The sequence below is a fragment of the Rhinatrema bivittatum genome, chromosome 2, assembly GCF_901001135.1.
Source record: "Rhinatrema bivittatum chromosome 2, aRhiBiv1.1, whole genome shotgun sequence".
Lineage (NCBI taxonomy): Eukaryota > Metazoa > Chordata > Amphibia > Gymnophiona > Rhinatrematidae > Rhinatrema > Rhinatrema bivittatum.
This window is the reverse complement of record NC_042616.1, coordinates 43,749,870-43,777,765: the sequence shown is the minus strand read 5'-3', so window position 1 is coordinate 43,777,765 and position 27,896 is coordinate 43,749,870. Positions and strand designations below refer to the sequence as shown.

The 27,896-nt window shown below is 46.1% G+C and overlaps 2 protein-coding genes across 2 annotated transcripts; both read left to right on the top strand.

Moving 5' to 3' along the window:
* The first annotated feature begins 1,051 nt into the window (after nt 1-1,051).
* LOC115083204 (zinc finger protein 398-like) lies at nt 1,052-11,156 on the top strand. The gene is made up of 5 exons (XM_029587009.1): nt 1,052-1,342; nt 5,297-5,423; nt 9,101-9,214; nt 9,352-9,501; nt 11,050-11,156. Exons 1-5 carry the CDS (start codon nt 1,319-1,321, stop codon nt 11,154-11,156), a joined length of 522 nt encoding a protein of 173 aa, XP_029442869.1. The 5' UTR covers nt 1,052-1,318.
* Nucleotides 11,157-15,081: 3,925 nt separating this feature from the next.
* Nucleotides 15,082-27,227, top strand: LOC115085971 (oocyte zinc finger protein XlCOF6.1-like). The gene is made up of 2 exons (XM_029592553.1): nt 15,082-15,532; nt 25,150-27,227. Exon 2 carries the CDS (start codon nt 25,284-25,286, stop codon nt 26,520-26,522), a length of 1,239 nt encoding a protein of 412 aa, XP_029448413.1. The 5' UTR covers nt 15,082-15,532; nt 25,150-25,283; the 3' UTR covers nt 26,523-27,227.
* The last annotated feature ends 669 nt before the right edge of the window (nt 27,228-27,896 follow it).

The following is a 27,896-nucleotide window of genomic DNA, read 5'->3' as shown; positions in this document are numbered from 1 at the left end:
AGTATGTTACAGGGGTGCTTGCTGACACTGAATGCCAGCAACTTTTTCCTCCATTTGCTTGATTTGTCCTGTGGTCTCTCAGAATAAGCTCATGCATCCTGTGTCTGAGTACTGGCACCTTGATTTCTGCACAAAGATAGCACCGTCCACGTGTAAGAGGAAGAGGAACCTGAGTTGTGCTTGAGGAGGAACTGTGGACAATAAGGAGGAGAGCAGGCTGTGAAGATGAGGGCTCTTATCTTGGACGCTAAGCAGTGTTGGGCCTAGTTAGTAGCTGGCTGGGAGACTAGTAAAAACACTTTATTTTCACTTTAGTGGATGGAATATGTCAACTCTGGGAGTATGCACTCATGCTATTTTTGCATCATGCACGTTACAAGAGGAAATGCCTTTCTACTTCTATGTCGCTGGTGTTGCACTGCATGCAAAGTCTGGCTTATTTGGGGGTTTCCAGTTCAGTTTTTCATCTGCAAGCTCCTGTTTCTACATTGTGGTCACTTATTCTGAATTGGTTGAGAGTCTGATTCTGGATACCATCATCATGGTTTAAGGAACACATACTCCTTTCTCCGTTAGTTGGATAGAGATTAGGGGTCAGTTCTGGAAAAGGTTAAAGATCACATCCCTACAGACCTGAAGGTCACAATTTTGGGAGTCTATATATAGATTATATAAGTGATAATAGTATTATGTTTAAAACAACATTTAAAAAATAAATAATTTTAACAGAGCTTCTCAACCCCCGGTGTTGTAGGGAGAAGGCTCACTTCGCCACTTTGTCATAGGTATCAAATTGCCTGGTTATGGCTCCGGATTTCCCTAAAAACAGCAGAATCAAAAGCCTATAGATGCAACAGGACTAAAGCAAACCCCCCAGCCTTGCTCCTCTGCCCCTTGTGCTCTGCAGCTGTCTGCTGTCTCTACAGGTCCACCTTAAGCTGTTGGCTTTTCCACCACATGCACCGGCGGGGAAGCAGCAGGGGCTCAGCTGGGGAGCGCTGCGCATGCGCTGCACAGGGGCTCTTCTGATTCCTCTTTGTTTTCCTCTGATGCCTGCAGGGTCGCAAATGGCAGAAAAGCTGCAGAAGTGGATCGCACTCCTTCTACCTCCCCTCCTGCAAGTCAGAGCTCTAGGTTTGTCCCCATATCTCTGCAGAGAGTGAGAAGAAAGACTTTTATCTGACCCCCCCCGGGAATCAGCCCTGTCTCCTCCTGTCTTTTTTTCATTTTGTTCAGCATCTGACCAGGAGGAGCAGGGAAAATCTGCAGCCGGAATCCATCTCCCCCCCCCCCCCTCAGCTGCTGAATTCAGAGGGAAATGTCTGCGCTGGTTTCTGGTCCGGTAAGAAATTCTTCTCTAGCCACTTCTAGTCGGTGCGCCAGAGCTTAAAGGAAGATGTTTTCCCATTGCACGTCCCTTCGACACAGTCCAAACGTCTCTCCGTTCTGCAATCGCTGTCCTGCCCAGTCTCCCCCTAGCGTGGGTCCACACTTCTGCCAGGGCAGACGATGCCCCCCACACAGCCCCCAGCCCGCACTGCTCACTCCTCCTCCACCTCAGCTGGCAGGCAGAAAGGCTCAATCCCTCATCGCCATCCTCTCTGCTGGCCTGAGATCATCCATGGGTAGGAGCCGCGTCCATCTCTGTATAATTCGGGATTCTCTCTTTTGCCCTTCCTAGCTTGCATTCCATTCTAAGGCGGATTACATCAAGGATAAGGCCCGAGGCATTGCTTACAAGCAAGAGAGTAAGTTATGTAAGGTCTTTTCTCTCACTGCCGAAGGTTACATAACCGATTCAGTTTACATCAGAATTAGTACTAGGTCTGTGAATCTGCTGGCTGGCAAGTCCTATTTTAAGTTTGTGCTGCTTTGCTGGCTGAGGAGTCAGTTGGCACCAAAAGTTCAAATAATCATCGGTACCTGGGAGGGGGGGCTTGGGTGAGTTCCAGAGATCTGGTGCTACTCATCGTCTGTCTCCTTTTTAAAGTACGACCTCCTGAATCGGACCCAGTAATCCGCATAATAAATGGTGGCAGATAAATACCAAAATGACCGATCCAGTCTGCCCAGCAAGGTGTTCAGGGTTTTGTCTGCAGCTCTGCATTCTGTCTGGGGTTGTACCTGCCACTCTGAGCAGATGCCCCTTCACCTTCTTGCTTAGGGTTGGAACTGCTGCTCCTTGCTGGTTGTCCCCCTCCCCTGACAGAAAGATTACCACAGGTTACCCTAATCCTTCATTTCCATCCTTCCCCTGTGTGTTTATTCCACACCCTTTTGAATTGCATCACCATTTTTCTCTTCACAAACTCCACTATAATATTAATAATCATAGTAATAATGAGCCAGGTCCCTGAGTTCACTTTTCCAGCGGCAGAAGAGTAAGATACAAAAATACCTGGCTTTGTACGTGATAAAAGCGTGTTTTCTGCACGCAAAATATGATGCATTTTATTGGAGATGTGAGGGGCATCGTGAGCCTGACATGCAGGCCGATATCAATATCGGCTCGCGCGTAGAACGGGCGCTCATGATTGAGGGCCCACCTTCCAAAAGTGTGCCCAGCCACCTCTCCTGGGCGCACGTTACATTAATTAAATGAGGGGGGGGCGCACTGAAAAGGGTGCACGAGGGCTAAATTGTGCGTCCCGGGAAGCATCATGAAAAAAAACCCAAACTTTTGCCAGCGGTCAGGTTAGGGAAACGGATGCCCATTAATTTGCTAACTGGCACACCACCACTTCTCCCGGGTTCCCAATGCCATGGCTCCTCCTACTTTAGTATGGGAATGTTTTTGTGGCTTTGTGGGCGGTATCTTTAGACAGCTTGGAGCACATAAAGACTTAATTTTTCCGTGTTAAAACGTGCGTAATTTTTGCATGGGTGGTTAATAGCTCATAGCCTCATCTGCATGCATTTAGAGCGCTATTAACTATGCGCTGGTTTGGACGCGTTAATCCCCTTTTTGCATCGGGCGTTAGCCAAGCGCGTCCAAAACGCGAGTCCAAGAGCTCGTTAGCCTGTGCGCTAGGCTCAGCACACAATACATCATCGGCCTGAAAGTTGCTATGTTGTGCTGTTGATCACTGCTGTATGCAAAGCAGTCGAGTCTCTTAATGCTCTGTTTACAGGTAACGTCACAATTTGCTTTTGCATTCCCCCATGCACGCTCTCCTAAGAAGAAAAAAAAAATGTGGGAAAAGTCAGTATTGTAGGCTTGCTTAACATGACTGGGCCCAGTGATTCTCTAAATAATATTACACTATTGTTGACCTTTCCTTACTGGCTCCAATCACTTCTTTGTACTTCAAAGAGAGAAGTTATCTCCTTCCATCGTGGGAGTCGCACTTGCCTGTGAGAGCCAAAAGGTTCAGAGGCAAATGCAAATGAAGAGCAATAAAACTTAATTACCGGTGCATCAAGGACTTGCAGCAGAGACACACACACACACAAACGCACGCACACGCGCACACACACACACAAACGCACGCCCACACACACAAACACGCGCACACACACAAACACGCGCGCACGCACACACACACACAAACGCGCGCACACACAAACACACGCACACACACACACCAGCACACACACACACGCGCGCGCGCACTTTCATTCACATGTATTTTTCCTGTAACATACAGATTTCTAGCCAGCTTATATCTCTCATATAAAATATTTGCTGTGCACAACGCATGTTTTTTCCACATAAATCCTGATCACAGGTCCCGGTGTCGAAATTTCAGTTTCTGCCCATAGACTGACACAAGCGCTGGGAGCTTTACTCCGCCTCTGACCAGGAGCAAACTTTCCAGTGCTAGGGGACCTGAGTGAAGCCAGCGCACCGCCCTGCACTGGGGGAGGTAATGGTCAATGCCTTCTTTGCATGGGATTTCCATGCTGGAGCACTGAGCCGGATGCTCAGTTTTCCACGCACATTTTTTTGTGCGCAAAACTCCTTGCTGCATCGAGAGTAACGTTTGTGCACAAAAAAAAAATGTGCAAACAACTGAGGGTAAAACTGTGCGCTCGGCTAAACGCACCAGACCCTCTGATGGGCACTGAGGTGGCGTTTTGGGCTACCCCAGCCCTGGCGACCGTCCTATTTAAGACACAAGGGTTGAACTCATAATGGGTCTTGCTTAAGTTCCCTGCATGGTTACGGAAAAGGTATTTTGCAGGACAGGGAAACCTCGAATTAAAAGCATCGAAGCACGCACGAAGCTTTCTGTGCTGAAAACAGTTTTTGTGTGCACAAGTTAGGAGCACAAAAAAAAAAAAGCTATGCTTCTAACTCTGGGGTCTGATACCATAAGATGCGCTCAGCAGACCACGCAGTTTTACCTGCATTTTATTTATTTAATTTATTTTCTGCTTTTCAGCACGTCAAAGCGGATGAGGGGTTTGAGTGTAAACTTTACCAGCGATGCCGTCCCCTCAGCTTTCTCCTCCGCCTCGTTCTCTCTCTTTAGCCTATGTTCTCTCCTACTTCTCCAGCTCTTACTTCCCAACCCTGGCTGAAACCTTCCCCGGTTTCCTACCCTCCAGGCTAAGCCAGCCCTCTCCCTCAGCCCGCATTTACCCCCTCCCCCACCCCTCTCCTCATCTTTACCCTGAGTTTAACACCCCCCCCCCCGCGCTCTCTTTGCCCCTTCCTCCCCCACCCTCCCCCAGGCTCATCACACCTAGCCGTCTCTTTCCATCTCCCACCCTCATCCCACTTCACCCCTGCTGTCCCTCTCCTCCCCAGGTTCACGCCGCTGCTCCTTCTCCCTTCCTCCATTCTTTCCCCCACCCCCCGAGCACGCTCTTTCCTCCCAGACCTCTTCCCCCCCCCCCCCCAAATCTTCCAGGCACAACCCTTCCCCTCACCGGGTTCAAACTCCCACCAACCTTCTGTCAACGAGCCTTCCTGTCCCGGGGTCACCACGCTGTCCCAGCCGGCGCGCGAGAGCCCACGGCGGAGACTGTGAGCCCAGCAGAGCTAGAGAAGAAACACCAGGGGAGCTGCTGGTGCAGTATCGGGCTTAGTTCGGAAGCAGAGCATAAATAAATGCTGCTGCCAGCCTGATCCACACGTCGCTGCCGGGGGGGGTCACCTGTACAAAGGTGGAGGGAAAGAAACAGAACAGTGAGCGCAGACCCAGTCACTCACCTCCTTCCTTTTCCGGTTGGGGGTCTGCTGCCGCTCCTCTAGCTAATTCTGTACCCAAACGTCTCCGCCAATTCTATATTTAACGAAGCTGGAGGGAGAGGTCCTGAATGGGTTCTTTTTTTTTTTTCGCTGTTCCAGGCATCGGTGGCCTTCAGCGACGTGGCGGCCTATTTCTTGGAGGTGGAGTGGGACGCTCTGGGAGAAAGGCAGAAGGAGCTGTACAGGAAGGTCATCAAGGAGATTCACGGCCTCCTCACGTCACGGGGTAAATCTGCCTTTGCTGTTCTCTACGAACCCCCGCCCCCCCGATCCATTGCAGGATGGCTGTCACCATTTAATCAGGGCTGGAATAATCCCAGGAGCCGGGCCCTGCGGGTACGTAAGATTGCTCAGCCCTCCTTATGCCCTCCTTGGTGAGACTGGTTCAGTGGGGTGAAGGTCTAGAGTACAGAGGATTCATACATTTTCATTTTGAGACCTTCGGCGAGTCATTTTTACCTTCTTCTAGCCCTGGGAAAGGGCGCCCTGAACCAACCTGGCAGGCTAAATAAAATGTTTCTGTTAAATTAGACATTTCATCCAGTAACAGAGGGAGTTTGTGAATCTTTTCTCTACAATCAAAAACCAAAGAGAGGGAAAAGTGAGGTAGGTAGCTTAACAACCAACAAAGATAACCTCAACAATTAATCATTTATTTATTTATTTTTCTATACCGATGTTGGTAGATACCTTCACACCAGTTTACAATATTCCTTAAAATAACGTAAAATAGAGTACATAAAAGAAAAAGACATAAAATACAATATTTTCATAAAAAACAAAATGTACTAAAAATTTAAACCGTTCATAATAAATAAGTAAAATTTCCAACATAAAATACTAAAATTATATAAAATTATAAAACACATTAAAGTACTCAAATTAAAGAACGGAAATCATAAAAATAATATAAAGTATGGCAAAATCCTAACTGGCTTCTACTTGAAAAGCTTGTATATACAACCGGGTCTTCAGTGCTTTCTTAAACTCTTTGAAGTTACTTTGAAGCCTTAGTTCAGTGGGTAATGCATTCCAAAGGCCTGGTCCCGCCAATGATACAGCTCTTTCCCTAACAGAAGTAAGCCTGGCAGTGGCGATAGAGGGAATTGTGAGAAGCCCTTTGCCAGCTGACCGAAGGTTTCGTGGTGGAGTGTGGATGCGTATAACTGCATTCATCCAGTCTATTTGCTCAGCACAGACTGCTTTGTGTATTAGGCATAAAGTTTTATATTTAATTCTGAATTTGACTGGTAACCAGTGTAATCGCGCAAGGACAGGAGTAATATGATCTCTTTTATTGGTGCCGGAAATGAGCCTAGCAGCAGAATTCTGCAAGACCTGTAGAGGTCTAATAGTTGACTTCGGAAGACCAAGCAGTAAGGAATCATAGTCCCATCGAGACCCAGGATGAGCTAACCCTTAAAGACTCGATCCTATGTGTTTGTTTTATTTTTAACTTTCAAATTTTTAACTTATTTTAGAAAAGAAGGAAAAAGACCTCGAGGGCAAGCATTCGCAAAACTGTGAAAATGCTTTGCTCTATGAACAAATCATCGGTCAGTGAGCCTACAGATCCCCAGCTGTTAAAAACAGTTCACCATCCACAACCTAACAATGCCAAAGTTCCCAAATCCAGCAACGAATACCGCAAAAGTTATACTTAGCTCTTATGTAACGTTGCCAGCTTGTAGGAAACAGCTGGTCTAACATAGGCCGATGTGGCCAGCGTTTCGCAGAAACTGCTGCATCAGGGCTTTTCTAAAAAAAAAAAAGAGAAATAGTATGGAAATTAATTCTTAGTCCATTTCGCACATACATAAAAAAAAGCAAGGGAAAGCTTACTTGACTGATCTTTCATTCTTCTCTGCAGCCGAACACTTACTCTTCATTCAGACAAAACTGGCACACACTAACAGCAGAGAGTTTTTCACAGCACAGAATCTTGAAACTGACCAATCGCATCCTCAGCCACCCAGATGGAGAATAATGTTTTTTTATTATTAAAGGAACATACACTCCATTCTACAGAAACATTCAAACCCCTCGGTTCCACCGATTGTGACCTATAAATCCACTTCGGTTCTAGTCGCCTCAAAAAAAAAAAAAAAATCTCTGTCACCTCCCCGAGTCTGTGTTTTTTTTAACATGATCTCCAACACAGACTTGTAATGAATCAAAATCATGTCCATGCTCCACACAGTGACAAACCAAAGGAGCATGTGATCAAGCAGCGTTCTCAAAATCCTGTTAGTTTTTCCCACATATGAAAGCATACACGGACTTTGCACTATATGTACCCCACATAATCAGATGAGCATGTGGTAAAACACTCAGCACATAGTCTTTGTGTGTGATTGGGTTAATAAACTTCTTTAGCCAAGCCATCACCATGCAAACTGGCCAACAACCACGTTCATAGCCACCTATTCATTTAGTACCATCCACAGTTCGTTGACCACAAGAACTCATTAGCAACACGGAAGGGCAAAGATGCTCTTTCAAATTGGGGACCTCAGTGCAGGCTCATCTGACATTGGTATTAGCAAATAATCAATGCAGCTGAATATCAGGCCTTCGTTGACGTACAATGTCTCTTATCTTTATAAGAGATGGAAGAGTAGTGCATCACACAAGTTACTGAATTAGTCCCATGGATGAACAATTTTCCCTGCATTTTAAAAATTGAGAATAAGACAAATTGGTTTTCAAAGCCACTGAATGTGAACTATTATAGTGCAGTAGTAGTGTGTATAGTAGTGTGCTTTAATCTGTTGCTTTTCGAAACATCTTCGTAATCAGATTCCCATCTTCTTCTTTACATACTAGTAAATCCAAAAATGAGATAGAAAAATGATCAAATTGTAAAGTAAACTGAATAGTCTACTCACAGGTATTTACCCATCTTTGAAAAGGAATCAGCTCATCACTGGTACCTGACCAAAACAGGAATACATTATCTACGAATCTTTTCCAGAGATGAAATGTGACCAACAAATAGAGAGTTTTTGAATCCCAGTTTCTTCACACTTCGACATATAAAAATTAGTGATAGAGGGTGCCATAGTGGCATCCATTGCTGTGCTCATACCTGTTGGTAATAATGAAAAACATTTTGTTTAAGGGCAGTCAAAGCTAAATGGTCCATAAATTCTGTAGGTATTTTATCAGGTCCTGGACGAGATTATAATTGTTCCCTGATGACTATTGCATCCTCTTGTGCTATATTAATAAGAACAGCATTCTGTTTCCAACAATGGCCAATCCAGGATACAAGTACCTGGCAAATAACCAAATAATAAATAAATCCCTTGCTACTAATGCCAGTAATACCAGTGGCTATTCCCTAATGGGCGAATTTTCAAAGCCCGGCGCGCGCAGATACCAGGAGATAGGCACGTGGCTGGGCCCTGCGCACGCCGAGTGCATTTTAGAAACGGCCCGGCCACCCAGGTGTCTCCCGGTACGCGCAGAAGTGCATCGCCTAGGATATGGGCGATCAATAAATCCAAATAAAAGATAAAGAAATGCCAGGCCATTCAAAAGGGGTGGGGCGGGGGCGGGGTCTGGGCGGGCCAGGGGGCATGGCAGGGGCTGGGACGTCTGTCTGGGAGTGCAAATGCTGACAAAGAAGATTGACCCCCTGTGATGCCTCCATCTAGGAGGGTCACATACAGAAAGGTCCATGTACCGGAAAACGTCCTAGGTTTAGTTGTAAACAAGAGACAGGCGGCAATTGTCTCTTCTCACCAAGCTTAGTCAAGCAAGTGCACGCACCCGAGATTTACCCACATACCCACCCCTCCATATATATAGATACACTCACAGGGTCCCATCATGAATCCTTCGCACCCGGCAGTTCTATAAGCACATATTTCAAATGAATTTTGTGACTTTTGTTGACAGGTTATTCAATTGTTAATCCTGATGTAATATTCAAGATTAAAAAGGAAGATGAGAAATATTTAACTCAACACTTTGAGTGGGAGGGAAACGAAAACATGAAGGACCCCACCACTGGTGAGTAAATGTTTGGGATTTAAAGGGTTTGCTGTTTTAAAATCGCAGGGGACAGGTCCTCAAAGTCCACTTCTTATTATACATTTATGGCAGGTCCTGGATGAATCCTTCTAGACAAGTCTGTTTTGTCATTACAGGACCTCCGAGTGGGACGTCTGTGTTCTCAGTGAATGTTAAACAAGAGGACGATCTGCCCTTCGCCGATCCTCCTGAGTCAGGGGCGACTGAAGAGATTCACCCTCCTGTAACGGGCAAGTATCAAATTCCTCCTGGACACCTTTACTGGGGTCAGCCAACACCATTTAGGGTTTCAGCACTGGGAGAGGCAAGAGGCCTTGTCAGAGTCTCTGCTTCAGATGGGGGTAGACTGGCTGGGGGGGGGGGAATCTGATAGGATGGGGACCTTGTAGGGGATGGGTGGGTGGGGGGTGGCCTGGGATGGCTAGGCCATTCATCCTGGAGAGTCCCAGGGATAGGACCCTCTGCATTCTTGCTGGGAGGTCGGTGCAGCTGGGTTTAGCCTTTTATGCATATAATACTACAATTTAGCTACACCAAGGGGATGTGGAGGCAAGATTTTGTGTTGCTGGGGGGTCAATGTAAATTTTCTTGCATATTGCAATTTGTGCATATTTATGAGCTGATTTGAACTTTTTTATTTATTTATTGCAATCTAGCGATTGTCTGTCCAAAATAGGATCTAGGCAATTTACAAATTTGAAACATTGAAATCTAACTAAAAATACCATAAAAATAATCTGCTAAAACAAACCATATTATTGTAAAATAGAACAGAAACTTAAAAATAATCAACTAACACAGAACAATAACATTAACATAACATAACAAGACAGCAACTAATCCCCAAATACCAGCTAAACTATTCTCACAAATCAACACAAATGTAAAAATAAAGTTGCATAAATAATGAACTTTTAAGGCTTTTATGTCAAATAAACTTCATAAAGTGCTGGAACAAGCATCATTTGGCATACTTATTAAAAGTTATTAATAACTCTTATTAATAAACAATTGAAAAAAGCTGACGTTACCTGGCTTCTGAACCTAAGAAACAAAAGCAGTTTATGAGGGGCCTGAGGCTTCCATCATGGTTAAAAGGGGCTATTCTACAACTTTTAAGGTGGGCTGTGGTACACGGCAGAGAAGCCCCTCATCTCCTCTACTTTTCGCACCTTTTCTAGAACCTTTTGCGGCAAAGATTTGCAGTAATCCCGAAGATATTGGGAGTGCAAGTAGGAGCGATAAATTACAAGGCAATCATCGTTTGCTGACCATATTTTGTTTATGTTGACTGCTCCTGAGCGTTCACTTGCTAGGATGGTTGAGGAAACGGAAACATTTGGTCAAATCTCAGGTTTCAAAGTAAACATTGGTAAGTCTGAGATGCTAAATATTTCACTAACTGATACCCAAGTAGATTACTTGAAGGCTCAGTTTCCCTTTAAGTGGGCAAAGAAAAGGGTGAACTATCTCGGGGTTTTCACTGTGGCACGCCCAGATCAGTTGCCGTCTTTGAACTCACCCACCTTTGTTCAAAATTATCTCACCGGATTTGAGCAGGCGGGAGGGTTACAACCTGCCGCGGTTGGGCAGGGTGGCAGCAGGAGAATGAATATTTTACTACACGTTTCCCGTCTGCTTCCGACCTTGATCCTTTCATGTCACCCGTGCTTTGCTGAAAATGGGGCAAAAAAAGGGAATATTGGACCGCCCTGGGTTGTGAGGTTTGTCATGATTCGACCTAAAGTACTGGAACGGCCCGGTGTCCCTAATCTGTTTGGGACTCTGCTGCATCCCAGCTTCTTCGGTGGTAGGTTGGCATAAGATGGCAGAAGTTAAACAATGGGCACTGACTGAGCAGCATTTTGAGGCCCGAAGAGATGGGAACTTGAGCGAGTTCCCGGCCATTCCGTCGGGCTAAAGAAAGTGTTAAATATTTGGGGGTTCGCTTAGGTGTGGATGCGTCTCGCCTGTTTGATTTAAACTGTAAATCATTGGCATTAGATATTTTTTAAAGAGAGATTGGACCTGTCGTAGGATTCAGACAATCAAAATGAATGTTTTGCCCGGATTTTGTTATTTTTTTTTTCAAACTTTGCTAATACGGGTCCAAGATTCAGTCCTTAAACATAGAAACATAGAAACGACGGCAGAAGAAGACCAAACGGCCCATCCAGTCTGCCCAGCAAGCTTCACACTTCTTTCCTTTCATACTTATCTGTTTCTCTTGGCTCTTAGCAACCTTTGGTTCTATTTCCCTTCCACCCCCACCATTAATGCAGAGAGCAGTGATGGAGCTGCATTCAAGTGAAATATGAAATATCAAGCTTGATTAGTTAGGGGTAGTAGATGCCACAATAAGCAAGCTACACCCATGCTTATTTGTTTTACCCAGACTATGTTATTCAGCCCTTATTGGTTGTTTTTCTTCTCGCCTGCCGTTGAAGCAGAGAGCTATGCTGGATGTGTGTGAAGTATCAGTTAAAGGCTGGGAATTAAAGGCTGGGAAAGGAGGATTTTGTGCTTCGTTTGGAGGAAAAGGCCACCAAGGGTGTCTGGAAAAGTCCAGTTTTTACCGAAAGAACAGGGGGAGCTGGGAGTCCCCAAGCTGGACTATTACCCTGCTGCGGCACATTTACGATCAGTTTTGGAATGGCACTGTGTGTCCAAAAAGAAAATCTGGATTGATATAGAAGCTGACACAGCTGGTGTCTCTTCTCTAGACCATTTTTTATGGCCTCAGGAGCTTCCGAAGGAGATCAGGGAAAGATTATCTCCATTCCCCAAGACAGCTTTGCGTATTTGGTTTGAGTTCCGGAAGCAGTTAGTGGGAGATAAGCCGTATTGGTCTAGGACCTCCTTTATCAATCTTAAGACCTTTCCACCAGGAATTTCCCAGACGTGGGCGAAGAGATGGGATGACAGGGGGCTCTCTAGGCTTGGCCAGATTTGGGATGGGAATACCATATGATCTTTTGACTCGTCGTGTGAGCAATTTGAGTTGCGCAATTGCGATAGGTTTCATTACGTGCAGGTAGTGTCCTTTATTCAGTCGCGGCCTGTCGCTAGGGCATTACAGCTCCCTGAAACTCTGCTTGAAGCATATTGCGACAGAGCGGGTGGAATCACTAAAGCAATATGAAAAATGTCTGCTCCGTTATTGGGAGTTCTGGGGTTTAAACCAAGTCATCTAGTGGCATGGGAGAAAGACCTGCGGGAAACCTTGGATGAGGATACTTGGGACTTGTGTTTCCATTGGACGGGGAAGAGCTCTGTTGCCAATAATATATGGGAGAATGGATATAAATTTCTTTATAGAATGGGATCTCACCCCTGTTAGATTACATAGGTTTTATCCCTCTTTGTCGGATTTGTGTTGGCGCGGCTGTGGTGAGCGGGGCGACCTTATTCACATTTGGTGGTCTTGTCCTGAAGTGTCGCAATATTGGGAACCTGTCAAGTATCCAAACACTAAGAAGATCCCATGCTACTGATGCTAGTAATAAGCAATTTGACTAATAGCAATTTATGGACTTCTCTTCGAGGAACTTGTCCAAACCTTTTTTACATTCAGCCAAGCTAACTGCCCTAACCACATCGTCTGGCAACAAAATTACAGAACTTGATTGTGAGTTGAGTGAAAAATAATTTTCTTTGATTTGTTTTAAATTTGCTACTTGCTAACTTCATGGAGTGCCCCCTAGTCCTTCTATTATCTGAAAGAGCATTCAACCGGTGCAATCTCACCATGGAGCGATACAGAGGTATTATGATATTTTCTGTTCTATTAACCATTCCCTTCCTAATAATTCCTAACATTCTGTTTGCTTTTTTGACTGCTGCAGCACACTAAACTGATGATTTTAAAGCATTATCCACTATGATGCCTAGATCTTTTTTCTGGGTGGTAACTTCTAACATGAAACCTAACATTGGGTAACTACAGTAAGGGTTATTTTTCCCTATATGTATCACTTTGCACTTGTCCACATTATATTTCATCTGCCATTTGGATGCCTAATCTTCCAATCTCACAAGGTCCTCCTGCAATTTATCACAATCTGCTTGTGATTTAAACTACTCTGCAAAATTTTGTGTCATCTGCAAATTTGATAACCTCACTCGTTGTACCCCTTTCCAGATCATTTATAAATATACTAGCCGTTAAGCCCGTAACAACGGGCTACATTTAAAAAAAAAATTTTCGGTCCATTTCCTTCCCACTCCCTCCCCCTCATTCTCCCTCCTCCCTCTAGTCTCCCTCCCTCTCCCCCTCTATTCTCCCTCCCTCTCCCCCCCCTCCCCCCCCACCCCTTCCTCCCCCCCACTCTCTCTCTCCTCCTCCCCTTCCCCTCACTCTCTCCTATGTCACTCCCCCTCTCTCAATCCCCTTCCCTTTCAGATCATCCACAACCGGCAGACGGAAGATCTCCGGGTGGGGGCCCTCCCGCGCGCGCGGCGCCACTATTGCTCATCGTCGCTGCCGCCGCTACTGCTCCTCCAACTCCTGCTTCTCGCCGCTGCCACTCCTGCTTTTCACCGCCGCCGCTCCTGCTGCCCCAGCGCCATTTTTTTTCATCGCTGCCGCCGCTACTGCTCCTCCCACTCCTGCTTCTCGCCGCTGCCACTCCTGCTTTTCACCGCCGCCGCTACTGCGGCCCCAGCGCCATTTTTTTTTTCGGGCACGCTCGACTCTGACCGACGTGCTCGCCCGCGCATGCGCGGTAGAGCTGCTCTCTACTGCGCATTTGCGGGCCGTCGGTCAGAGCCCATTTATAAGGTAGATTGAAAAGCACTGGTCCAAGTACAGATCCCTGAGGTCCTCCACTGTCTACCCTTTTCCACTGAGAAAATTGCCCATTTAATCCTACTCTCTGTTTCCTGTCTTTTGACCAGCTTGTAATCCACAAAAGGGCATCACCTCCTATCCCATGACTTTTTAGTTTTCTTAGAAGCCTCTCATGAGGGACTTTGTCAAACACCTTCTGAAAATCCAAATGCACCACATCTACTGGTTCACCTTTATCCACATGTTTATTAACCCCTTCAAAAAAATGAAGCAGATTTGTGAGGCAGGACTTCCCTTGGGTAAAGCCATTCTGGCTGTGTTCAATCAAACCATGTCTTTGTATATGTTCTGTGATTTTGTCCTTTATAATAGATTCCACGATTTTTCCCAGCACTGAAGTCAGACTCACTGGGCTTTATTTTCCCAGATCACCTCTGGAAAATAGTCTTCTTTTATTTCCTCTCCCATAAAGTAATTGTGGCAGAAATCTCCTTGATCTTTTATGCAGTAGCAGTAGCAGTAACCACCAACCACAACCATCAATCTGGATGGGAAATGTCCAGGTCAGGGTGTACTGCTTGCATGAAAGAAGCATTTCAATACAATAAATGTAAAAAGTCATTGCATGCTTGCATTTCAGCTTCTTAGCGAGAAAGTGTATAGCACTGCAGAGCTGTCCTAACCACTTCAAGTCTTAAATAGACTTTACAGAGGGAGTGTGTCCCACTGCAGAGTCACTCAAAGTCATGGGGAAAGTTAATTATCAACGAGGCTGTTCCTGGTTCCTTCTGAGAGGAAGTGGCACTAAATCTCAATACTGCACACCCAGAAGGGGATGTCACAGTTTAGCTGTGTTTTTGGCACTGCTTATCGTCATCTACAATACTCTAAATAACCTCATTCCAGTTTTGAGTTCTTATCTCCTCCTGACAGTCTTATGATATGTTATTTCCTTTTCATCTTCAAATACTATTTCACAATATGTTTTAATTTTCTTTAGATATTAAAGTGCTTGTCCTGTGCTAACCAGACACCAAATGTATTAACACCTTGTCTCCTGGTTTACGTTTCTGTTTCATTCTAGCAGTGTCCTGATTGTTTAACACATTCCTCAAGAGCCATGCTGGTCTGGTTATTAGGATACTAATAATAAATGTATATCGAATATCCTGATAATCAGGCCAATGTGTGGCTCTTGAGGAATGGAGTTGCCTACCCTGCTAAAATAGACTCCTGATGATGATCAGGGCAGCAGCGCCTCTCTTTCTTCACGCTACACTGTGAAAACAGCAAAAAAAAAAAATATTGAGTTCATTTGCCTTGTTGATATAGGTTCCGGGGTGAATTTTCTAAACAGATTTAAGTATCTTTTCCTATTACAGGCTCCTCCGATGTCAAACCTGACATTTTAATCCGATTTAAGCAAGAAGGATTCAGGATTGAACCCCAGGGATCTGAGGAAGAAGGAAACCTGCCCGTCGCAGGCACATGTGAAGTGCATGAAGCAGGTTGTGTAATTTGGATTAAAGTTAGTGATGAGTTGACCCAAACATTTCTCACAGGAAGGAAACCTCCTGCAGGCCAGACACAGCTAGGCTGAGGCATTGTAACCAAGCCCTCTGATTTCTAATCTTTCTGCTGTGGATAATTTATTTTTATATTAATTATTTCAGCTTTTGTTTTCATTTGTAGATCTTTCTTTTTGCCTTTCATTCCTGTCCTACCGTCCCGCATCATTTCATTACAACCTGTCTCTCTTCCCAAAGGTGCCTTCTCTCCTCTCCTCTCCAGTCTTTCACTCTCCACCCTTCTGCAGTTTTTCGCTTTCCCCCCCCCCCCCTGTTTTTCTCTTCTTTCTCGTGTACCTGTCCGTCCCCCCGAGTCATCATCTCCCCTCTCTCGTCCCCCGGGACTATTTTTTCATCCTTCCTCCTATCCCTCAGTGCTTCTTCCTTCTCTCAGGGCCTCATTTACTAAAGCTGCAGCGCTTTTCCCAGAGGGGGAAACACCACGGGACTTTCTAAACAGCGATATTTGGCTCTGCTGCTTCCTAAATCCCTCAGGATTTTCCCCCATCCCAACCCTCCCACTGCCCCCTGGAGGGAGACGAAGTAAAATAAAATTTTGTAAAATACCTCAGAGGACAGGACCCCCCCCCCCCCCCACCCTTTGTCTCCCTCCTAGATTTTCCAGAGTGGTCTTCCGGGGGCCCGGAGCGCCTCCGAAGCTCCAGACCCGGTGGTGACCATTTCCCATGTTGGTGCTGTGTTTACTCCTACCACGTGATAGGGCAAAGGCAAGCTACCAGCAGCTGGCACTATTCTGGCAAATTTCCGCGGCTGGGTCCAGAGCCTAGGGGATGCTCCAGGCCCCAGCCAGACCACCGGGGCTACTTTGGAAAATCCAGGGGAGGCTGAGAGGGTGGTTGGGGGTGGGGGTGGGTAGGCTCTGGGGGCATCAATTTTTAGTCAACAAGAAAAGGGGGGGAGGGGAATTGGCAGTAGGGCCTGTTCCCAGAGGTATTTTACAAAAAAATCCTTTTTTTTTTAAAATACTTTGGCTGCCTCCAGGGGCATTTGCATGCAAATCAGCTCATCAGCATGTTCATTTATTTATTTGATTTATACTCGCATACAGTGCCGGGACCAGGCAGGGCTGCCTTTTGGGTAGGGTTGGCCTTTGGGTAGGGCAAGCTGTGCAGTCACCCAGGGTGCCGTAAGACAAGGGGGTGCCTCGGGCTTGTCAGCTGGTGGGCCGGGCGGCAGCAGAGGTCATAGATGCCCTGTGTAAGGCAAGGCTTGAGGAGGCTAAACTTGTCCAAAGCCAGGTAGGTCAGGCATTCATTCCTCCATGCCTCCCTTGTCAGGCCTATGGTAGCAAAGATAAGGGGCGCTCAATAGCATTATCAGCTTCCGCTCCCATGCCGAGCCGGTCTTACAGTATAAGCCGTGAGGTTATGGAATCACGTGCCTGAAACCACGTGGCAGAGAAAGCAGATAGGCTATTGACTGCCACGTCTGACCCCAGGGCACCCAAAAGAGGTAGGAATACAGCCACGGTGGGGGGTGGGAGGAGGTCAAGATTGAAAGTACAGAGATTTGGGGGACACCCAGCAGGAGATCGACAGTATATGTGGTAATGAGGGAGAGGCGAGAGAGACTTTCCGTAGGGAGTTGGAGTAACGGGGAGATGGAGAAAGGACTCAGGATAGGGGCATGAACGGGGGGCGGGGGGCAGGAAAATATCAGCCCGGGGGATTTTTTTTTTTCAAAACTGGCCCATGGGGTATCTGAGGCCCTCATGCACTTTCCCTGCAGCACATGTGTCAACAGCTCCCAAAAGCACACCAAGTCAGCCCTGGATCCTAGTAGAATTGAGCCAAAATATCTCCAAAATAAACTTCATTTTTCCTAAATAAGAAGTTGAGGACATTCTAGACCGGGGGTGAGCAGAGCTGCAGCCCCCGTTCCATCCATGCAAATTGGTTGGGTCCCCTACACATCTGCTTATATCTCTTATAGAGATATATCCTGGATTCCTGGTCTGATTCTTGAATTAGTTGCAAGAAATGACGCTGCCAGCCAGTGTCAGACACTCACACCCCAATCACAAACAGATTTGTAGATTGCAGAAACTTTATTGGCACATGCACCCTGACACCCACAAAGACACGCACTCTTTCTCAGGATGGGCTCTGCCGCAGCCTCGCAGGCAGGGCCGGTGCAAGGGTGAAACTTATAGCCTGGACACCCCCCCGCTCCCTGATCTTCCCATACCCAATTTAAAATTATGCATTTATAATAAATATTTTACATGGAAAAGGTCATAGAGATAAAAATATCACTTACAACATACATATTACATTTACACGCATTACTAGTGTCAAGCAGAAAACCCTGCCAAAACAAGACACTTGGAACCCATATGGTCTTAGGTCAATTGTAACTCATATTGGGTGTGGTCTTGACCCTCAGAAAGCTATGAGTAAACTAAATTACAATTACAATATAGTAAACTCCCAAAACAGCACCAACTGCCAGCACTCCACCAGTAACAACCCTAACTATGAAAAGGAAACACTATAAATATTACGCCAGGCCCTAAAACACCAATACACCTCCTATTAGAAAAGCAGAACAAGTCAGGCTGCTATAGATCCTTACACAGAAACTTCATGCTAGCAGAACACCTCATCTCGGTCACGCAGACCAAATACAGAATAAAGAGACCATAAAGTATAAATAGAAACTTGTAGACAAAAACTGAACTTAGAGCAACAAGCCAGACCCTGTAGGCAGTGCAACATAAAACTTCAATCATAATAGTAACACCATACCAATAAAAAAGAAACATTTCAAAACAGCTGACAAAAAGAATAAAATCCAATAATTAAACTCATATACAAATAGTGATAAAATATTTCAAAACAGCAGACACATCAAATGACACGCAGTAATTAAAACTAATAAGGATTTAAGGAACCTTCTCCCCATACCTGGGAACTTTGATTTCCAGTCCTGCTGAAATTGTCGTGGATTAGTTAGCAGAGGCAGGATGGGGGCACATAATCTTTCTCTTCCCTCCCCACACACATACACAGGTTCTCACATAACACATGCTCTCTGTTCTCCCCCCATACACATACTCTATCTGTCCCCATGGCCCCCCCCACACACATGCACTGTCTGTCCTCCATGCCCCCCCACACACTCTCTGTCTCCCAATGCATTCCTCACAAACTCTCTGTCCCCATCTCCCCCCCCCCAACACAAACCCACGCTCTCTGGCCCCTGGCTTCCGTAACACATCCGCTCTCACACACACATACAGTTGGTCTGTTCCCCCCCATATACACATATGTGCTCTTACATCCATGTTCTGTGTTCCCCCCCCCCACACACACACACATGCACAGGCTTTTATGTACACATGCTGTCTGCGTCCACCACATACACGATCTGAAGCACCACTCGTGCTTTATTCCCTCGGATAGTGTAAGCGGCAGCCATTTTCTTGCATTTTTCACCCGCGCAGGCTGCAGCTGCTCCCGATCCTCTCTTTATTCGCGCGGGTCCTGCCCCCGATCCTCTCTTTAAGCTGTGCGGGCTCTGCTACCGATCTCTTTAGCTGCATGGGCCCTGCTCCTGCTCTTCTTTTCAGTCACGCAGGCCCTGCTCCTGATCCTCTTTTGTTGCAGTTGCTCCCGGTCCTCTTTTTCAGCCTTTCTTCCGGCCGCGGCCTTGCAGGCCTCTCTCCCAGCCCCGCACGGCTGTCTGCAGCGGTCCCGCCAGTTTCCCTTTGGGCTGCAGCAGCCCCTCTTCTTCTCTTTGGCTGGGAAGTTAAAAAAAAAAAAAAATATATATATATCATGTGATGCGAATGACCGGCCCACCATGGGCAGCCCGACCCCGATAGGGCGATAAACCCCTGGGCATGAAATGGGAGAGCGGAACCCAGGACAGAGAGGTAGGACTCAGGATGAGAGAAACAGAGGACCACAAATAGAGGGAGAGAGGACTGGAGAGTAGAGAGGCCTGGGACATGTAGAACCGAGGGAGAGAGGACCACATTTGGGCAGAGGGAATATTGAGAGAGTTCAGGGGATCAGGGGTAGGGCAGAAAAAGTCTGGGGAAGAAGGGAGGCAGAGAGAGAGAAAGGGGGGACATAGGGATGGAGGATGTTGGAGAGGGTATTAGGGATGAGAGAATGAAGAGGGAGTGAGGACCTGAGGTGGCAGAATAAAGAGATTAGAGCCAGAGGAGGGGGTGAGCAACAGAAAATAAGCTTAAGCTGATGAGGGGATGATGATGCAACAGAAAGTAGATGAGAGCTGGGGATGGGGTGAATGCAGCCAGTGGAAATGGGGGCCTGGGGAAGGATAAGACTGGAGAAAATGGGGAGAAGGTGAGTGAGAAGAGGAAGGAGGGCTAGAAGAGGGTGAGAGTAGGAGATAGAAAGCTGGTAGGTAGGCAAAAGATGAAAACAGGGAGACACTGAGGACTGAGAAGGAAAATTGGGGAAAAGAGAGAGAGCACAAACAACAAACGTTGTAGAGAAATGGCAAGGAGAGAGAGGTTAAGAGATGGGTATAGGAGAGTTTGAAGAGGATCATTGGGAAGAATCAGCTTAGGGACAGTGGGGGATGAGAGAAATGGAAATGAAGCATCAGTTATGGGATAATGACAAAGGAATCAGATCGCTGGAGGTCGGTGAGGGAGAGTTGAGGGGAGCAATGGGAAGAAGGATTAGGGGGGTGATAGGCTGGGTAGGTGAAAACTGGAGGGGAGAAGGGAAAAGTGAACTCCAGCTATGAGTGATCAGAACAACAGAAAAATGAGATGAAAGGAAAAGATCAATGCCAGAGACAGATGATTGGGGGGAAGTGAAGCAAACAGAAGAAACAGAAAATGGAAAGAAGGCCCTAGAAAAGCACAATGGAGAAGAAGAAGAAGGCACTGACAGCAGAAACAAATAAACAGGACCAAACTGATTAGAAAACATAAAATGCCAAGACAACAAAAGGTAGAAAAGCATTTTAAGTTTAGAGATTGAAATACGCATCTCTATTAGGGATGTGAATCGTTTTAGGACGATTAAAATTATCGTCCGATAATTTTAATATCGTCTTAAACCGTTATGGAACACAATACAATACAGATTCTAACGATTTATCGTTATAAATCGTTAGAATCGTGAGCCGGCACACTAAAACCCCCTAAAACCCCCCCCCGACCCTTTAAATTAAATCCCCCACCCTCCCGAACCCCCCCCCCCCAATAACTTAAATAACCTGCGGGTCCAGCGGCGGTCCGGAACGGCAGCGGTCCGGAACGGGCTCCTGCTCCTGAATCTTGTCGTCTTCAGCCAGCGCCATTTTCCAAAATGGCGCCGAAAAATGGCGGCGGCCATAGACGAAAAAGATTGGACGGCAGGAGGTCCTTCCGGACCCCCGCTGGACTTTTGGCAAGTCTCGTGGGGGTCAGGAGGCCCCCCACAAGCTGGCCAAAAGTTCCTGGAGGTCCAGCGGGGGTCAGGGAGCGATTTCCCGCCGCGAATCGTTTTCGTACGGAAAATGGCGCCGGCAGGAGATCGACTGCAGGAGGTCGTTCAGCGAGGGTTCCGGCGCCTCGCTGAACGACCTCCTGCAGTCGATCTCCTGCCGGCGCCATTTTCCGTACGAAAACGATTCGCGGCGGGAAATCGCTCCCTGACCCCCGCTGGACCTCCAGGAACTTTTGGCCAGCTTGTGGGGGGCCTCCTGACCCCCACGAGACTTGCCAAAAGTCCAGCGGGGGTCCGGAAGGACCTCCTGCCGTCCAATCTTTTTCGTCTATGGCCGCCGCCATTTTTCGGCGCCATTTTGGAAAATGGCGCCGGCTGAAGACGACAAGATTCAGGAGCAGGAGCCCGTTCCGGACCGCTGCCGTTCCGGACCGCCGCTGGACCCGCAGGTTATTTAAGTTATTTGGGGGGGGGTTCGGGAGGGGGGGGGGTTTAATTTAAAGGGTCGGGGGGGGGTTTTAGGGGGTTTTAATGTGCCGGTTTTTTCGATTTTTTCGATTTTTAACGATTTTTAACGATTTTTCACGATATTTTACCCCCCCAAACGGCAACAATACGATTCCCTCCCCCTCCCAGCCGAAATCGATCGTTAAGACGATCGAGGACACGATTCACATCCCTAATCTCTATCTGTAATATCTGTGTACATTGCTGTCTCTCTTTCTCCAGTTTTGCACTGTATGTAGCCTGGCTTCCTGCTATTTCCAGTTCAGTGTTTGTCTGCATACTTCTTTTTCTAATTTGTGATTCCTTAGTTTGTATTAGATGAGGGTCTGTCTTTGCGTGTGTGATGTGACAGGGGTGAGGTGTTTTACTAGTGTTTAATTTCTCTATAGGGATCAGCTGAAGTCTGAATTATTCTGTTTTCCCCATAGGAAGTGTATTGGTTTTGAGGGGCCAAGTGTAGTATTGGTAGTGCTGTCTTTCATATGATTTGAGTTCTGGGAGTTGGTGCTCTTTTGGTATGGAAAATTTGCTCTATAGGTTTGGAATGTGTGTTTTTATCGGGTACATCGAGAATACACATGTACTTTCCATTTCGTGCCGGGGCAGGGTTCAGAGGTACGCGTGGTAGTTGCTAAGAAATATACGCGTCTACATTACCAAACGTATGTATACACTTTTACACCTGCGAATTGACTGGCGCAAGTGACAACAGACTTGCCTGTTGCCTGCAGTTTTTGAGCGGGAGGTCAAGGTGGACTGGTGGGGGCTCAGGGAGAAGAGCTGGAGGATGTAGGTGACCCGGAGAAGGACTGGGTGAAGTAGTGGAGGTATCCGCGAAATTGTGATTTCAATGCGTGCGAGTATTTTCAAACAGGCATCCGGGCGTGCTTTATAAACTGTTTGCCTCCTCATATAATAATCAAGGTTGTTACGCATACATGTATGTTTTTAAGTGCCTTAAAATATGCACGCATGTGTTTACAAAATAGATAAAGAAAGAATGCATTTCCTTGTATTGGAAGTATTCATGTGTACCGAAACCTACACGCATGCTTTCGGAGCAGAAATACATGGTATTTTATGAGCTGTGAGCCTCCTGCTGCACCCTTTCTGAAATACTAGCATCGATCTCTGTGCGCCCACTTACATGCATAAATGCTGTACTGCGGATAGGTTTGTAAGTCGGGCTCAGTATGTGCTCTTTGGACCTAGTACACATGCCTGGTGCCCGCTCACAGAATCCCCAGTCCTCGCACCTGACTTTGTAAAAGTTCCACTCTCCTAGCTCACCCTTTCACCACAGGGGAAGCTGAGGTCTTCAGGGGCAGGAGCGATGGGCACTCACTCCTGCCCCACTGGCACCAAAATTCGACCGAAGCAAAGGGACCTGCCCCTGAAGACCTTGACTTGCAGTTGAAGAAGTGGTTTCTAACCTGCTGTACGTGGACCCCTCGTGGCCCATGAGACAGTGTTAAGGGACTGCAGGATGCAGGCAAGGGGGAAAAAAAAAGCAGAGCAGCAGCAGTGGTGGTAGAATCGGTGGTGGCCTGCATGGGCCGAAAACAGAAGCAGTGGTAGGGGGAGGGATCGGTGGTGGCTAGGCGTTCAGTAAGCAGGAGTGGCAGGTCGGCAGCCATCTGCTGGGGGTCCGGAAACAATAAGTGACAGGGGGGGAGAGAACATAAGAACATAAGAAAATGCCATACTGGGTCAGACCAAGGGTCCATCAAGCCCAGCATCCTGTTTCCAACAGTGGCCAATCCAGGCCATAAGAACCTGGCAAGTACCCAAAAACTAAGTCTATTCCATGTAACCATTGCTAATGGCAGTGGCTATTCTCTAAGTGAACTTAATAGCAGGTAATGGACTTCTCCTCCAAGAACTTATCCAATCCTTTTTTAAACACAGCTACACTAACTGCACTAACCACATCCTCTGGCAACAAATTCCAGAGTTTAATTGTGCGTTGAGTAAAAAAGAACTTTCTCCGATTAGTCTTAAATGTGCCCCATGCTAACTTCATGGAGTGCCCCCTAGTCTTTCTACTATCCGAAAGAGTAAATAACCGATTCACATCTACCCGTTCTAGACCTCTCATGATTTTAAACACCTCTATCATATCCCCCCTCAGCAGTCTCTTCTCCAAGCTGAAAAGTCCTAACCTCTTTAGTCTTATCTCATAGGGGAGTTGTTCCATTCCCCTTATCATTTTGGTTGCCCTTCTCTGTACCTTCTCCATCGCAATTATATCTTTTTTGAGATGCGGCGACCAGAATTGTACACAGTATTCAAGGTGCAGCCTCACCATGGAGCGATACAGAGGCATTATGACATTTTCCGTTTTATTCACCATTCCCTTTCTAATAATTCCCAACATTCTGTTTGCTTTTTTGACTGCCGCAGCACACTGCACCGACGATTTCAATGTGTTATCCACTATGACACCTAGAGAGACCTAGAGAGACAGAGAAAGAGAGACTTTTTGGCGAGGAGGAGAGGGTACTGGGGATGGACTGGGGATAGAGGGACAGAATGGTGGGAATGGACTGGAAATGGGGAAAAAAGAGAGACTGGTGGGGATGAACTGGGAAGCTGGGGAGAGAGTGTAGTAGAGACAGGCTGGTGAGAAGAGAGAGTGATAGGACTGGACTGGGATGGGGAAAAAGGCTAGCGGAGAGACTGTCTGGGGTGGAAGGGGAGAGTGGTTTGACTGGGTAGAAAGAGAGAGAAACTGGTGGGGGACAAGCTGGGCAGAGAAATAGAGACTGGGGGTTGGATTGGGGAGAGAGAGAGAGAGACCAGTGGGGATGGAGTAAGAGGCAAGCAGGAGACAGATGGGGACAGACTGGGGTGGGGCTATAGATACTGACGAGTCAGGTTTGGGAGAAATATGGTGGGGAAAGGCTGGAAGGAGAAAGACTGCTGAGAACAGAGTGGAGAGAGAGAGAGAAAGAGAGAAACTTGAGGACAAGCTGGAGGGAAAGCAAAAGGGACTAACAGGGAAGACAGAGAAACTGGTGGAAATAGGAAAACAAGACTGGTGGGGATAGATTGAGGGAGAAAGGGTGTGGTGGAGAGAAAGACTGATGGGGACTGACTGGGAGGAAGAGAGAGAACCTGATGGGGGCTCCCGAGGTTGGGGAGGGGGAGAGAGCCTGGTGGAGACAGGCTGAGAAAAGGGAAGTGAGAGGGAGTGCTGGAGAGAATGGGCTTGAGGGAGAGGAGACGAATGGGGACAGACTTAGGGAGAGAGAGAGAGAGAGAGTTATGAGTCTGGACCTGGGGGTCCAGAACATTTTTTTGGAGGTTGACAAAAGGTTCAAGCAGCCGAAAAGATTGGGAATTCCTGCTTCAGTGGATGCCAGAGGGTGGCGAGGCAGGGGCCTTGGGGGGGCTGAGTTTTTTTCAAAGTTGGGTGTGGGTCAGGACTTGTGATGGGGATTCATCGTTGCTCTGTTTAGGGGACTAGGAGAGCAGTGGGAATATACCGTGTTGAGCAGGGGAGGGCACCTTTTACCATCTCTTCGGGGAGGAGGCCATCCACAAGTTTTCCTATCGATGTCTTTTGTCATAGCTGCAAAGTTAATGATCACACTCATTTTTTTTATTGAACAGATGATGACTTCAGGAACAATAGAACGAGTCAGAGAGCATGTGATAAGCAGCCGAAGGAGGCATGGAAACACAGAGACCTCTCCAGAGCCAGCCCAGATCCTTCAGCTGGCTGTGAAAGAGGTAGCAGTAACATAATGCCAAATAAGGTGAACGAAATAATCCAAAAAGAAGAGAGCACAAATAAATATACAGAAAAACAGAGAGATTTCAACCACTGCTCACAGTTTGTACAAGCTCAGAGACTCTGTGAAGAAGAGAGACCATTGCAAAGTGCTAATACTCGGGAACACTTCACCGTAAGCTCACATTCTATTGAGCATCAAGAAAAGTCTGCATGTGGGAACAAGTTCACTGAGACATCAAACCACGCATGTATCCAACAATATCATAGAAATGAAGAAAATTTTACAGCTATTGAAAGTGAGAAAAGAGCCTTTCATAAAAAAAACCTCTTAGCACATCGAAAATTTCACATGCAAAAGAAACCATTAAAGTGTACGGCGTGTGAAAAATACTTTGCATGCAGATCAAAACTGAGTATTCATCAGCTAATTCATATAGGAGAGGAAACTTTACAGTATATGGCGAGTGATAAAAGCTTTCCTGCGATGTCAAATCATAGGATAAACAAAGCATTTCAGACAGGAAAGAAAGCATTTCAGTGTTCTGAATGTGATAAAGGTTTCCATCGGAAGTTCAACCTGAGACGACATGAAATGAATCACAAGGGAGAGAAACCATTTAAATGTTTTGCATGTGATAAATATTTTACTAATAGTGGAAACAGAAGAATCCATGAGCGGCTACACAAAGGAGAGAAACCATTTAAATGTGCTGAATGTGGGAGATGTTTTACTCATTGTAGCAATCTGAGACAACATGAAAGAATACACAAAGGAGAGAAACCATTTAAATGTTCTGACTGCGATAAATATTTCAGATATAGTAATGACCTGAAAAAACACGAAATAACCCACAAAGTAGAACAATTTAAATGTCCTCAATGTAATAAACGTCTCAGTAACAGTGATGATATGAGAAACCATGAAATGACCCACATTGGGGAGAGACCATTTAAATGTTCTGAATGTGTTAAATGTTTCCGACAAAGGGGTGACCTGAGAAAACATGAAAGGATACACACAGGTGATAAACCATTTAAATGTTCTGAATGTGATAAATGTTTCAGTCAACGAGGCAACCTGAGAAAACATGAACGGATACACACAGGTGATAAACCATTTAAATGTTCTGAATGTGATAAATGTTTCAGTCAACAAGATAACTTGAAACAACACAAAAGGATCCACAAGGAGAAGAAACCTTTAAATGATTTGAATTTGATAAAAACTTCAGTTTTAATAGCTCTCTAAGATAACATGGGGAGAGAATAATATTTCTCCAGGGATAAGGAGGATGGCAGTCTTTGCACATGGGTGACATCATCAGATAGAGCCTGATTGTCATGCACCAAAAACACTTATAGTGCTTCTCAACGGTCACAAGAATACTATCCTTAGATTTTGTAGAAAGTATAATTTTTTATTGAGCAATATAAGTATTATTTTGAGCTGCTGGCTGCCAGTTCTCTGACAAACTGGCAACCAGTATCTCGTCTGTATACATGAACTGGTCTTTCTTTTATAGGTAAAATACAATACAGTACTAGGTTGGAAATTCTTAAGTTGCATGACCACCTGGAGTATCATCTACATAGGTTGTCATGTCAACAGCATGATAGGTTATCCCTAAATTATCCTGACCAGTTCTCCAAGTTGGGGCCCATTTACCATTACTCTAGATAATCCTTTGTTCTGTTAAAATCTTGCTGCTCAGCGCAATCTTCATATCTTAGGCTGTGTTTACAGATGCCCCTGTAATCGACATTCTAGCCTGAGGGTCTGACCGTTGCCTTCTGCTCTTGTGACCCTATAATTAGGCATCACAAATTGTCGCCAGCTTCAAATGCTGTCCAGGTGTTTTTGGCATTCCTGCAGGTCAGGCTCAGTAGGACATTTAAAGTTCACATAGCCAGAAAGGTTAAGGTAGCAGAGGATTCTGGGTCACTTATTTATTTATTTTTAATTTTTATATACCGGAATTCCTGTATGCAATACAAATCAATCCGGTTTACAAGTAACGAAAAGGTTGCCCTGGTCTGGGGGGTTAGACCGGGGTTATTTTACATGGAACATAGAACAATAACTAATCAACCACTTGCCGTCTCCATGTTGGTCTCAAGCTCAGGCACACATATCATTGTATAGAACTTTTACTTCAAAGTTTCTAGAACTTTATGCATGCCCTACTGGGCATGTGCAGCCAGCATACTGCCCTGCATCTATGTGGGGAGGGGGTCCTCCGGTCTCATTATTTCTGCAGAGCCCATAGATTATGGAGCTTCTCTCTCCTGCTGCTCCAAGGGTCCACAGGTTCTTCTTGTGAGGGCAGAATTTGTTCTCCATGGGGCTTTGTGGTCCTTTTTGTAATCTTGGTAAATCCCTAGGTAGGTTCTCAGTTGGGTTGTGAGTTTTCTTGTTTTTCATCGGTGCACAGGCATTGATTGTGTTTTCTTCCATCACTGAGTCTTGCTTTCACTGTGCTATTCATTTTTGTTTCTTTCCTGAAAGATAGAAAGACTGACTTTGATTATTGTTGTTTCCTCTGCCTGAGGGCCAACCACGACGCTCAGGGAGGTCACCTTTGTGTGTCCATGACATCTGGGAGGGGGGGGGGGGTTGATCCCA

Coding starts and splice junctions, on each gene's coding strand:
- LOC115083204 (XM_029587009.1), top strand. CDS start 1,319: ATGTCTGCGCTGGTTTCTGGTCCG. Junction 5,424..9,100: donor CGGCCTCCTCACGTCACGGG/GTAAATCTGCCT, acceptor TTTTGTTGACAG/GTTATTCAATTGTTAATCCT. Junction 9,215..9,351: donor CATGAAGGACCCCACCACTG/GTGAGTAAATGT, acceptor TTGTCATTACAG/GACCTCCGAGTGGGACGTCT.
- LOC115085971 (XM_029592553.1), top strand. CDS start 25,284: ATGCCAAATAAGGTGAACGAAATAATCCAAAAAGAAGAGAGCACAAAT.